General features: G+C 44.3%; 1 protein-coding gene across 1 annotated transcript in view; it reads right to left on the reverse strand.

The window, feature by feature from the left end:
• AMOT (angiomotin) overlaps window positions 1-13894 on the reverse strand; it is a 56181-nt gene extending 42287 nt beyond the window's left edge. Inside the window, exons 1-3 of the mRNA XM_006889933.1 lie at window positions 13838-13894; window positions 10828-11717; window positions 3102-3615 (exon numbers count right to left, since the gene is read on the reverse strand). Of these exons, the coding sequence (XP_006889995.1) occupies window positions 3102-3615; window positions 10828-11699 (1386 nt within the window). The 5' untranslated portion in view covers window positions 11700-11717; window positions 13838-13894. The remainder of the gene's footprint in view (window positions 1-3101; window positions 3616-10827; window positions 11718-13837) is intronic.
• Between the last annotated feature and the right edge of the window lie 242 nt (window positions 13895-14136).

Consider the following 14136-nt stretch of genomic DNA (forward strand, 5'->3'; position numbering starts at 1 on the left):
GCACTGGGTTGGCCTTTACTTGTTAACACTCAAGTTGTACCAATTATGCCTATTGTGAGGCCTATTTTCCTCATATTGGCTGCTAGGCTTGTCTTCCAACACTGGTGATTTTATGTCTTTTGATTGTACACTTACACAAAGCAAGTATCTTACTCTCTCCTCCTCCTTCTCCACCACCACACACCAGAAAATATAAAAGACCCACACCAAACAACAAACACAATGAAAAAGTCAAACCAATCATGAGGGATCTTTGAACAAAGAGGGCTTAGGGTATCTGAGTTTATGCTTCCTTCAGTTACCCCATCAAAGATGGGGCACAGGCTATCCTGAACAGATTTAGGCAGAGGGCATCAAGCATTAATCAATCCAATCAACCAAACCATTTCAATCTGCTCCTCTTATTTCCTTCCAGTCAGAGCTGATCTTCCTGTGGATTTTCAGAAGCTGTAAAATCCCACCAGATGAGACTGTCCACCTTTCTCCCTTGAAACCAATGGCAGATTTGAACGCAGAGAGACACCACCTTTGGGTTAGCAGTGCAACTTTCTGTGCCACCAGAGCTCCCAAAACTGCAGCTAGTGTGTAAATATCATGCTTTTATAATGGGAGGGAATGTAGTCACAATGAGGAAAGAGAGTAAATATAAACTTGAGGGAGAATTCAGCGAGAAACAATCCTCTCTCTACACTCCCACAATTCTTAATCGGATTTGAGAAATCTAAGGGGGAAGCCTTTTTCACTACATTCTTAGGGTCGCTATGAGTCGCCTGCGACTCGATGGCACTTAACAACACTACCACCACCAACAGCAGAGAGAAAGAGACCAAGCAGTCGGCCTAGCAGACTGAAAGCCATGCTCCCAAGCCAAAGCTGGGTGACTCTACTCCACGGCCCTCAGGCCTGCTTTTAATTGTTTTTGGTGAAACATTCTTCTAGGTGGTGTAATCCTGGTATGTCCACTTGCTGTACAGAGGTAACTCACGGTTTCTGTGAAGCTGAATACTGTTACCCATAGTGGACAGTGTTAGGTGAAGTTCCCCAATTAAAACAAACTTGGAAGCAGGAGTGGCATCCACTTCCACAATAGCTTGAGAAAGGACGGAAGTTATGCAGGAAGTGTCCAGGACTTTTGTTCATAGGGCCACTATGAGTCACCTGCGACTCGACAGCACTTAACAACAACAACAACAACAACAACAACAACAAGGGGGAAGCCAATTTTACTACCTAAGAAATACTTAACTGATCATAAGCCTTTAGGCTTGAGGTCTGGGGTTTCCAAATTTTCAGCCTCATTCATGTCCCTGAAATTTCCATTCCTAGGTGTCTCCCAAGGATGGACTTACTGAACAATACAAGGCACGACCTCCTTTCCTTCCTCCACCTTTGCCCTCAGCTGCCTGAAAAGTGCACATTGTAGGGAGATCAGACCACATGAGCTCCACAATGGCAAAAAGCGATAAAGAGGCTGCCAAAGGCCTAACCGTACTTATCAAAACCAAATGGAAGCCAAGACTTAAGGTTCTCAGCTTGGGGCAATCAAGAGCTGAAGTCTCTACTTTGGAAGACAGGAGGGGCCAAGGGAAGAATGTGAACTTGGGGACACATACTCTTTATTTTTTTTTTCCTTCTACTTCCTCACCCTAGGGCTGTCACCTGTCACCCAGCTGTGGCACTAGGCCCCTCCTGCCTCCTACACACCCCAGAGCAAGAGAACAGATGTTAAATCTGAGCTGCAGACAAAGATGAACACAAATACAGGGACAAGAAGGGCTGTTGAAGGAGGGTTACGCAGAAACCTCCAATCAGGAAAAGTACTGTAAGCCTTTTCCAGAACAAGGCAAAGCAGGATCCAACTGCATCTGGGGAGATCTGTTTTCTCAGAGTGAAGTTTTATATTTAAGATGCTAATTCAGAATCAAGAGCAAAGCCTGAAGATGTCGGCAAGAGTTCATCTATTAGGATAAGGTGCTTCCTTCCTTCGGGGATTCTAAAACAATGTTATTTGGGGGTTGACACAGTAACTGCAACAATGAACTGGAGCACAGCAGAGGCTGTGAGGACTGGGCAAGGTTTTGATGCATTTTACCTAAGTCAAAAGCTTAGTGGTACCTAACAACAATAGCAGCATATAATTTAATACAGGGATTCTAAAACAATCTATTATGTCTCCTTTAGCACTATGGTGCCTAGGGAAGTGATATAAAACGTGTTGTGTCTTTCGCTCACATAAACGCAAATTACTTCTCTCAGGACAGAAGGCCTTCTCCAAAGTTTGACACATAACCACATTCAGATTGAAGAACCTTGAAAATCTGTCCTTACACAAAGTTGTCATTGTGTATTCTCGAGTCAGGCCTGATGATGCGTAGTGAGCCTAACCCTCCAGTGAGTTTTCAGAGGCTGTAAATCACATGGGAGGAGATGACCCATCTTTCTTCCACAGAGCAGTTGGTGAACTCAGATTGCTTCTTTTTCCAGTAGAAGCGCAACTCCTTACCACTAAGCCACCAAAGCTCCCTAAATAAGGTGGGTACATGAAAAGGGAAACTTTTTAAAATTAATTTTCATGAACATTTACAGAGATTGGGATTTCCATTCATTCACTGTTGCATTTTTCTCCCTGCCCACCTCTCCCCCCAGTTCAGTCTTCTCTTTGAAAATAAAAGAAAAATTCTTTCATTGGTATACAATCCCTCCCCCCCGCCCAAGTATGCTCCACTATGCAACCTTCGTTCTGGACTCTTGTCATAACCATAATGCCCAATCATATATCGCTTTTAAACAGATTTCTCCCTCATCAGTTTCAAAGCAGTGTACATAATTTGTCCCATCTTTCTCAGTCTCCCCGCAACCCTGATGTCAGTCCCATTCTACAACAGGGGCTCTATGCAGTATTTGTTCTTTTGTGACTGAGATATTTCATTCAGCATAATGTCCTCCAGGGCCACTCATTTTGAATAATATTGCATGAGTTCCTTGCTTTTCAATGCAGCGTAGTATTCCATTGTGTGAATATTTTAAAAGTACACTAACCAACTTTCACTGTTTAAATAAAATGTAAAAGAGACTTTAACATCTGCAAACAGGGGCCTCACCTTCTGGAGTCTGGCCACCTTCTCGTAGCATCCATCCAACTCTTGCCGCAAGTTCCGATTCTCATCTGAGAGGATCTCAACCATCTGCTGGGCTCTGGAAACAATGGCAAAAGGGTCGGCCGGCACAGGTTGATAAGAAGCAGATGACTGCTGCGCCCGAGGCATAGCTGGGTAGGCCTCTCCTGGCTGCGGCTGCTGCGGCGGCTGTGGCTGCTGCTGGGGTTGGTGGTGGTGGTGGTGGTGCTGCTGTTGCTGTGAACTAAGGCTGGGCTGAGAGAGACGGTAATGGTCTCCCTGGTGAGCCTGATTAGGAAGGAAATGCTGCTGTGGCCTACTAGGCAGGTGAGAAGAGTGGTCGCCTTGGTTTGGAACCAAGCCGTGTTGGGCAGGAGACAATCTAGTGGATGGTGGAGACTGCAGCAAGGACAAGGAACCCCCAGATGTGAGGGAAGAAGTAGGGCTATGAGGCTGAGAGTTCCTGGCAGCCAGTGGCAATGAGATGTCCTGTGCTGGCCTGCAAAAGACGAAGGGCATGCTCAGGTTAGGGTGCCCACGAAAGCACTAAGGGGGAAAAGCATAATAAAGCAGGAGTAGGAAGGTCTAGGACACGTCGGACACCAGCAAAATGAGGAGCTGAGGAGCAGGCAGTACTAGGCTATGTGGTCCCTGCAAGAACCCCTACAGACCTCACCAGATCGGATTTTCTGGGACTTCACCAGACAGAAAGACCTGATGGAGAATGATGTGTGCCCATGGCGGGGGGACTAAAACAGATGACCTCAAAGGTCTTCTGGTGGAAATCTAAACTGATGGATGCCTGTATACTCACAGAGGAAGTTCAAGTGTTTTAGCAAATATACCAAAAGGATTATTTTTTTACCTTGTCATTTTAAATGAAATGTTTTCTTGCATTCCATATGGGGTGCAGCACACACAAAGCTTTAAATTTAGAAAATGCATCCCACTTGCACAGAAAAAACCAAACACAACAACAAACCTCTCTCTCTCTCAACAGCCATAGAGAATGCCTTCATTATGTTATCTGCAACCCCCTTTGATCATTCTGAAGCATCCCTTTGGTCATACAGTCACAAGAAATTTACTTGAGGATACAGAAAGTATTTATCTAAACCACACCACATAATACTTGGTGATTATAGTTATTAATGATTTCACGGTGGTGTCTCAATTAGCAGTGGCCATATCAAGATTTGGAAGGGGTTGGAGTAAACCTTATCACCTTTTTTTTTGTATTAGTGAATGACAAAATGTAAGAGGTAAAAAGCTCTTAGACGAATTCCACTCTGTCTCTGGAGAAACTGAGATGCAGAGAGTGAAATGGTCTATGAAATACTCCACAGTGTGTTAGCAGTAATGCCAGGGTAGAGCCCTTGTTCCTTGATTATCACTTTTTTCAGCCCTCCACCACTACAAAACACTAATTACTGGGCACCAATTTTCAAATCCTCAGGCCAAGACTTACAATCTTGGAGAACTTCTGGACACTATTTAATGTCATTCACTCTTCCCTTTCTGTGTACATAATACCAGACCACTAGTCATCAAGGGAAACACATCACTTCCACCATCACCACCTCTAGCAAAGACATAAAACTTGTTCTGGCACACACATATCGCCTAGCCCTTGTCTAGCTAACCTCATGTACCTCTCAAATCCTATGGCTACCTGGTCATGAGTTGAGACTGCTCAATCTGCGGAATGTGAATCATACCAGTTTGGAGACCCTATTTTATCAGGCATGTAGACCTTACTCAAATTACCTCATCTGCATGAGCCTGTGTCATTCCTGCAAACATACTGGGCTCGTCTCATTTTTTAGCTCAAAAGAAATCATAAAGTGTCTCTTATTTACCTCCTAGTTAAATAGGTTGATCTTATTATTAGATTTTACTTATGGGATAGCCACTTAAATCTCTGCACTAAATTGCATAAAATTCATGATGGAACTGGGACAAATTTGTAGGAGCAATTAACTTTTAACTGGCAATCAACATGCCAAAGCTTATCTCCTCCACACATACTCCAGTTGGCATTATTGATACTTTATCCCTAGAAGAGATCCTCGTTATAAGGAGGTTTCATATATATATTTTTTTCAAATACTTACATATGGATCTTCAATAACTCAGATGTTTACAAGAGCCCTCGAACTTACCTTAACTTTAGGATGTTTTTCAGCTCCATCTATGGCTCTGATTCAACAACTACTAACCCCCTCCTCACTCACCCAATCTCATACACACTTTAATATAAATGACTGGTTAATGGTAAAAGATGCATGCAAACAAATCATGCACAGAATATTGTGCATGGTACTCATGATTACAATTGTAAAACTGCTACCATACCTAATCTTTCTCTCGAAGAGTTCAAAGTACTCATCACATAAAAAACCTTGGGGCTGTGTGTAAACTTCTATTGATGGATCTTTCCCAGTATTTTATACCAGGGGTCTACAGTTTCCTCATAAGTTAAGTACACTGTATTTTATATATTATACTATATTTCCCTAGAATGAAAACAATGTACTAGAATTTGCCCATTCTTCTCCGGCGGAGCGGCTGGTGGCCTTGAACTGCATGTTTTGGGAATTGCAACACAATTTCTTGCCACTAGGCCGTCAGAGCTCCCAAATGCACAAGAGAGGGGATTACATTTTTTGCTTGGCAGCATTCTTTCTAGGTCTCAAAATATAAGGAGGGAATCACCATGTTGACATTCCTGTTTGTTCTAAAGTTTAGAAGCTTTCGAGGTTTTCTCGTTCAATGACTGAAGGCCCAGTTCTGAACTGGAATATTACCCGCCCCCTCAACTCCTCTGGGACCCATCAAGCAACACAGGATTCTCTCTTAGACTGTGCCAGTGGACCCTCTCCTGCCTGGAAAGATCCCTCAATGCCCTGAACACGCATAAAGTACCTTCCAGGGGACTGGGAAAGAAGATCACTAGCTCTCTGGAGTCTGAGCTCTCTGAATCTCAGCCACCCAGGATCTGCATCAGGCCATGACTCTGGGTTCTACCTACACAAGGCAGTTGTCCCTCAGGTTCCTAGGCTGGAAAAGGAGGGGACTACATGCACTGCAGTGCTGGGAATACCAGGACAGCTGGGCATTCAGTCTCTGATGGTCACAGAAGAAAAGAAAAGCTTCCAGCTAATAAACTCCATCTGGGCTCCAGCACCCTCCCACCACATAAAAGCATAACAGCATTAATAATTGTGTGAAGTTTCCCCTGAAAAGAGGGGAGAGATGACTGGGGGGGCAAGAGAGCTATGGGGGAGATCACACACATGCAGACACACACAAACAGCCATCAAGTTGATTCTGACTCATAGCGACCTCTGTTGGTTTCTGAGGCTATAAATCTTCACAGAAGGAGACTGTCCATCTTTCTCTCAAGAAGTAACTGGTAGATTCAAACTGCTAACCTTATGGTTAGCAGCCTGGAGCATTATGCACTATGTTACCCAGGCTCCTGCGAGAAAGATTGGCAGGATCAGAATAAACTCAAGATTAAATAAAGATAATAATAATTGTAATAACAGTAATAATAAGGGTGTCAGCCCGACTGCAAACCACCCATGTCCTTCCTTCCACTATACAAGCAGCTTGAATCTCTCCCCACTGAAATATTAACCACGAACAACAAGTCGCCAACAGACAATAGAATCACATGATCCTACTAGAAGGCCCCCTGACCTGCCTCCCTGTCTCTTCCCTCCCTTCATCCTGCTCCTTTCTAAGACAACCTGGGCCACTTAGGGTGTGGGGGAAGGGGGTGAGTGACAGCACATATACAAGGAGGCCTGTGACTCAATTCAGCATTTGGTGTCCTTCCCAAAGCCAGAGAAACTCATTGCCAGAGAGGGCTTGCAAGAACACAAAGGGAAAGTAAAAGCCAGCGAGTGCATCCAGCTGACACAGAACCTTCTATCCTGCCGCCATGGTCACAGGAAGCCTCCACCTTCCTCAAATACACATACATTACACACACACACACACACACAGAGGCAGTCAGTCCTGACCCACGCCAGTGCAAGTTCTTGTACACACATACACACTCATACCAGAACAGGTGCCACCAACAGCCTGGAACCCGGTTTTTTCTCACCACAGAAATGCTTCCTCTCCGAGACTCAGCACTGGTGAAGCCTGTGAGGCCCGGAGAGGGCTGCAAATTCCTAATTGTTTCTCTTGCACAATCAGCTCCGTTCTGAACTACAGTTAGGTCACTCTCAGATTCCACTCAACGAGGATTTCAAGAAACCTCAGATCTGGCAGGATCTCAGCAACTGAAAGAAGGCAATTGCTTTGCAAACAGAAATGATTTCATCTTTTTTAAAAAAAACCCCATGGATAAATGTACAAAACCCAGGATCCGGCAAAGGCTCAGTGCTCAGGAGAACAATGATTCAGAAAATTTAAAATTCTTCAGCTGGCTTGGCCTTGTTTCCCATCTGGAGCTTTGGGCATTCATGACTTTTTTTTTTTAAGTGGGGAGGAGGAAATACAGAAGATGAGGTAATAAAAAAGATTGTTTATAACATTTTGTTCATTTTTTTTTAACAGCAAATCTCCAGTATCTCACTGCACTTCTAAAGGCAAACAAAGGGGTTTCTGTTGTTGTTTTTAAACGGCAATTTGTTCAAAGGGTTTGATCTGCATGCTGATATGTAATTTGTGGATTAAGAATGTAGAATTTAGGTTCCTAATTGTTTGTTGCTCATGGCAGTTAACTTGGAAAAGTACTCACAGACTGTATCGCTAGTTGGTTGAAGGACATAAAGGAGGAAAAAAGTGTCACCACATCGTATACTTCTGGAAAGCAGTTCTACTACCTTCTCCTGCCAATAGTTTGTTCACAGATGCCACTCCCTTACCTGGGCCCCAAGGGGAGGGGGGGGACACGACTTTACAGTCAAAATTTGCCTGAAGCAGATCCAACCTTTACACAGAGCATCCTCCAGTTGGGATCACTTGCCATCTGCTTATTCATCAAACGTACCAAGCACCTTGCTCTCCTCCCAGAGAAAGAAGACTTGTTAAAGTGAACCTACATATGACATTGTTGCTTTAGAGTGGACAGTCAGCAGGCGCTCTGCAGACTTGGGGGTCAGAAAGACAGAGCAACCCCACAAAATTTAGGAGGAAGGAGAAACATACAGTATCTTCCTCTAAAATACATGCAGCTAGATTTCTCTGGTGATTTAATCAGTACTGGACGAAGAAGGGGTGGGGGAAGCCACACTCTCTTTAGGCTCCTTATTATTTATTTAGGAAGATCAAAGGGCTTTTCCATCTAGCTTCAAACACTGTGGGAGTCATTTCAGATCACAAACAATACTGGTGAATGACTTCTGAAAATAGCTTTCCTGGGAAGGCGGGCCATTTTGCTCCACACCCCAGCCAACACACTCCCCTCCCACAAGGCAACAGACGTCAGCCCATCCACATATGGGAGGGAGCCCTACAGATTTCTTCCATACTGATGGGAAAAGCAAAACAAAAACCCCCGGCTTCATTGACACTTTGCTGGCTTGAGCGGGTTTCCACTCAACTAAGCAGCTGAGCAGCCCCAGCCCTCTCTAGATCTTCCGTTTCATTGGACAGATGGGAAATGGATGCTTGTTCTCACTGAAACGTGAATAGCCCGGATGGTTACTCTATTTCCTGTTCCCAAGTCACTTATCAGAACTTAGGCTCCTGCCCTTTGAAAGTGACAGAAGAGGTTAAAAAGGGTTAGGAAAGCAATCTGAGAGAAAAAAAAAAATCTAAACTAGCAAAAGTGGGGTGGAGTCTAAAGTGAATTGCACCTGGCTAAAACAACAACAAACCCAACACACACAGACAGGAAAACCACAGGACCTGGGGGGGGGGAGTTAAATACCAGGTAATATAGGTGTATAATCTTACCTTCACCCTATAACACCACGGCCTGCTTTCTCTCTTGAGTAACCCAATGAACTTTAAGCCAAGAGGCTTTTTCCCCCAAATGAGGAGGAGGGGAAAGATTAACAGGGCTGGTATGTGGGCTGCCTATGATGAAATACCAGCCCGGGGAATTCAAAGCTTAGGGCCACTCAAAATTACCCACATTAAATGGTCAGAAATGCCACACAAAATTACCATCACTGTTGCCCATGGTGCCAATCTCCTTTGCCAACTCACATGCTGCAATAGTACTGATCAGAGATGGTCCAACTAATAACAGGAACAATGAACAGAATCACACAACGTCTGGCAAATGCAGCAATGGGACAATGAGTTCTGAATAATTAAGAGGTGTGTTTAAGAGTAACTGAATATGTGAGAAAGTTTTCCAAACTTAATTTAGTGGTACTGAAGGCATGGGAATAGTTTTCCTTCTACATTTTAGCACCTGACTAAAACTTTTATGTGATGTTATTGTTATGTGCTGTCAAGTCACCTGAGACTCATAGCGACCCTAGGTACAACAGCTCTGAAGCCTACCCTGCCATGAGCCAGTCTCACTGACTCTAACACACCTACCCCCCCATTACCCAAGTCACTCTATCAATCCATCTCATCCCAGGTCTTCTTCTCCTACACTGGCCCTCCACTCTTTTGAGCATGATGTACTTCTCCAAGGACTGGTCCCTTCTGGCCATGTGATAAGATGTGGGTTTAATGTACTTAAAATCATGACAGACAAGTTCTAAACTTTCTATAGAAAATAAAAATACATGAAACCATCCAGACTTCAAGAAATGCAAGAAAGGATACACGGCAAGGCCATTCTGAGTCTAAGCACATACATATATAGGAAAATGTGTTTGCCTTTCAAAAAAAATATGGTAATTCTACTAAAAAATTACAACTAATAGGAAAGCAGACAGATCAGTGTGCAAAAAGAAAAAGTAAAAAGTGATGAAAGTTTTCTACAGGGATATAAATGGAAGTGATAGCATGTTTTAGACTAAAGTCCAAGATAATTGGCATCTGCTTCTTGGGGCTTTAATAACTCAAAAGAAGAGGCACACTGACTGACTTCTCTTTCATGTCCTAGGAAACAGGAAAGAATACCCACTGACATCAAGATTTGTCTTCTTGTTCATGTAGTAGGTGGCTGTGGCCATGTTCAGTATACAAAACCAAGGGAATTCACAGTGCTTGTCATGGCTGAAACAAAACCCCCTGAAAGTCAAAGTCACTGCCATCAAGTCGGTTCTGACTCACAGCAACCCTCCTTTAGGTTTCTGAGGCTGTAAATGGCAGCAAGAGGTGACTGCTCATCTTTCTCTTGAGGAAGCCACGGATGGATTTGATCCATTTGAGACATGTGGCCTTTGGGTTCACTTGCTATAGACTGCACCACTGTTGTTGTGTGCCACTGAGTCAGAACCGCCTCATAACTGACCCTCTGGCGGGTTTTCAGAGGCAGTTAATCACACGGGAGGGGACTGCCCATCCTTCTCCCGCGGAGCAGCTGGTGGATTTGAACCGAGTGCCTTCGGGACTGTAGCGCAGTTTACCACGAAGGCCACCAGAACCACTAGAGCAGCCTAATTGTGGCACAAGAGGCTAGAAACACAGGTGGACAGCTAGTCTACTAAAGCCAAGGACCAGCCATGCAGTGCAGTTTGTTATGCCAAACGCCCATTCCTTCTCTTAAGATTCCCAACACACAGCCGAAGAAGCTGGTTGGGGCTGAGGTCAGGAAAGGACAGAAAGGAAACTCTCTTACCTGGCTGCTCCATACTCAGGGGGATGCTGATACCTCATCAGTTGCCCCTCTGTTCTGCCTGGCTGGTTCAGACGATGCTCACTATAGTAGTGCCCTGGCTCCTGGGATGTGCACACTACAGACTGGGGTGGCATGCCCTTGAAGGGATACTCTGGTGGGGGGCCTCGGTGTTCCATGCCCTTCAGGCTATGCTGGTTGGGAGTTGGCCCTTGGGTCTTGTAGAATTCACTGGAACTTGCAGGATTATTGTAGAGGTCGTTGGACTGTGGTGAGGAGAGGGGAGCGCTGTTAACAGGTGGATGGGCCTTCACCCCACTGGTGGCCAGTGACATCTGCATTAATCGTTCACTTAGGGAGCGGACATGCCCTTGCTTGAGGTCTCGGAGTCCTTCATCTTGGTGCATCTTCCCAGGATTGAGTCGCTGGACTGACGGACGTCCCTCAGTCCTCATCTTCTGGTTGGTGACTCCTGTCACATAGAAGGCAGCTCCAACGCTGGCATGCTGCTGGCCTCGGAAGTACTGAGACTGAACCTTGGCTTCTTCGTAGGTTGGGAGTTCTTCATTGTTCTGCATTCGAGGGGACAGCTGCTTCTCCATGATGGCATTTTCTGACTGGATTTCCTGCCCTTGGGGTTCTTGTCGAGCGACATGAGCTACAAGCTGTTGGTGGTGGTCTTGGGGACTCAACACCTCATTTTGAGGACCAGGGTTGCCAGCGCCACTGGAGAAAGGTGGGCCGTTTCCCGCGGCTTGCTGTTGAATGGCAAGCAGGCTGCGATTCTCGCTAGGATTGCCATAGCGAAGCTGCTCTTGTAGCAGACGCTGCAATACTGTGGTTCCTCCACTTGGCTGGTCGTCAGAATTTCTCATCTCTATTGCTGGTGGTGCCTTGTGAAGAGAGAGAGAAATTGGGCACCTGGGCTGCCCTTGACCTGGGAAGGGGAAACAGGAAGCTTAACACCCAGTTGATGGACAAGTCAGTCCTCTAATGAGGAAGAAAATGGGTATTTGGGGATAAGGTACTTTGTAGAAGCAAAGTAAAGAACTGATTTATAGACTAATTATCAGTGACTCCTGGCTCTAGCATTAATAAAATTAAGAGCTCTATGTTTATTCTTTCACTTTAGGCATGGGCTAAATATTTCATATTAACCCCCAAGAAAACTAGGGGAAATCAGAGAAGTCAAGTAGAGAGATCAGAAATGACAATTTCTCCAGGCCCCTATGGTTATTTTTTTTGAAAAATAAAATTTTTATTGTACACCGGTTTACTTACAAAGTTCATATACATTGCTTTTCACACCAGATCTTTCCCTTTACCTTTACATAGCCCCTTTTCTCCACCCATCAAAGTGCATCCAGGTCCTTATAAATAAGAATTTATCTCTGTTTCCTTAATTAAAAATCCAACTCATATGCTGGGGGGCGGGGCACAGAACAGTGGGAAAAAGTCAACTCACTGAAAGAATTTATAAAGCAGTTCAGCATATGAGAGGAGCTATAAAACGTTAAATAACCAGAATCAAGGAAAGAGAGCTTGACTTGCATCAGATACGTTGATCCTATCCAGGAATATCTACATCTTCCTTTCTGATCTCATGAAAGTCAGGAACATATCTTTCTTTTGTAAAAAAATCAGGCTTGTATTGTCTGTTTTGGTTGTTCCTTGCCAAGGACTTGAAGGAAGAATGGCTTGGGTAGTTATTGTTTGCAAAGTTTCATTTTCAACCACCCAGCCATTTGGGGGAAGGTAAGGTGGGGGTGGTGAGGAGATAGTGTTTTCAGAGGGAAATCCTCATTTGAAACGTGTATCTCTGACAATACCCAGAAATGTAAAAATAAAGGGTATTTCTTTTTGCACCCTTCAATTCTTAATGAAGCAATAGGAGTTGACTGAAACATATTACTATGTCTTATACGTAGAAAGACAAGTCATGATTCAAATTGTTATCATAATACTGATTTATAATGGAACTTCAACAACTGATTATTCTTTCCTCGGCTTTCCCTTTCCATATGAAAAATGAGTAGCAGGTTACATCTCTTTCTCCTCCAACCACCACACTTCTCCCCAGCATTGTCTAGTCCCACAAATTTATAAAAAGACTTATGAATTAAGAATTATGAGAAAAGACTCATAAAAAAATCTGTTTTGTCACACTGTTAGAATTCAATATTAACATTTTACAAATGAAACTTCTACTCTCCCAGATCTTCAAAGTTCTTAGAAAATGACTATAATGTCACACAAAAAGTCACATTAAAAGTCAGCCTATCCAGACTCATCAGGCTTCTAGTTGAAAAACTCAGACATCCACATTCCTGCGCCCCTAGATTTAATACGCTGGGCACTCCCTCATCTCCTTCAGCCTTGCATTCACTTCCTTTGGTTTTTTAGGGAATGACCTGGAACTATGTACATGGCAGATGGAAAAGGTCAGCTTCCCTTCTTTCTCACTCATGTATGATGTCAGCCACCTGAGGTGTTTGTTTTGTTTTGCTTTTATTTTGTTTTGTTTTGTTTTTTTACTAATGGCCTAACAGCTAAACCTCCAGAAAGGGCTTTCTCAACGCCCCCATATTCTTTTGGGCACACTAAGAGACTGAGCAGCATGTCCTCAGTGTGCTTTTCCTCTCTCCCAGTGACTCTTCAGGGCTCCTCTGTAGATAAACTCTCATATTGGAAAGGTATTTTTTCCAGACAGGTGCACAAAGCATAACCTATAAGTCCCTTTTGGTGCCTGGAACTGGACTTTCCCTCTCCTTCTCTCTCTCTCTAAAAAAAAAAAAAAAAGTGTGGGGGGGAGTGGGTTAGGGGAACAAGAAGTTCTAGAATTCCAACCAAAATCCCTAACAGACACTTCCTGCAAGGCAAGACCACACTGATATTGCTACTGAGCTACTCTAGACCCCCAAGACTAGGCCACCCCCACCCATTCCATGCCCACCCCACCCAGTACACACACATGCACATATGCACACATGTCAGACACACCAATGATCCATACCTATTTCTGCTTTCTTTTAGGCTTAAAGCCTTGCTCAGGATAGGGAATTCTTGCTTAATGAGCAGCTCCAGAAACCGCAACTGCAGATTCCCTCTCTCCCCTAACACTCAGGATTCAGGGTAAGCGCCGCCAAGAGTCCAATCACTGGTCACTCTGAAATGTTCGGGGGGGGGGGGGAAGGGAGAGGAAAAAGAGAAATGTTGTTTCTATTGTGCCACCAACGGCCAAGCATTTAACCAAATCAGTCTCTTCCAAGGGACGACTTGGCCTTCCATGTGCTTTGCCTTTCGCCGAGTGGC

This window comes from Elephantulus edwardii, unplaced genomic scaffold (assembly GCF_000299155.1).
Source record: "Elephantulus edwardii isolate Elephantulus edwardi_28Jun2011 unplaced genomic scaffold, EleEdw1.0 scaffold00083, whole genome shotgun sequence".
NCBI lineage: Eukaryota > Metazoa > Chordata > Mammalia > Macroscelidea > Macroscelididae > Elephantulus > Elephantulus edwardii.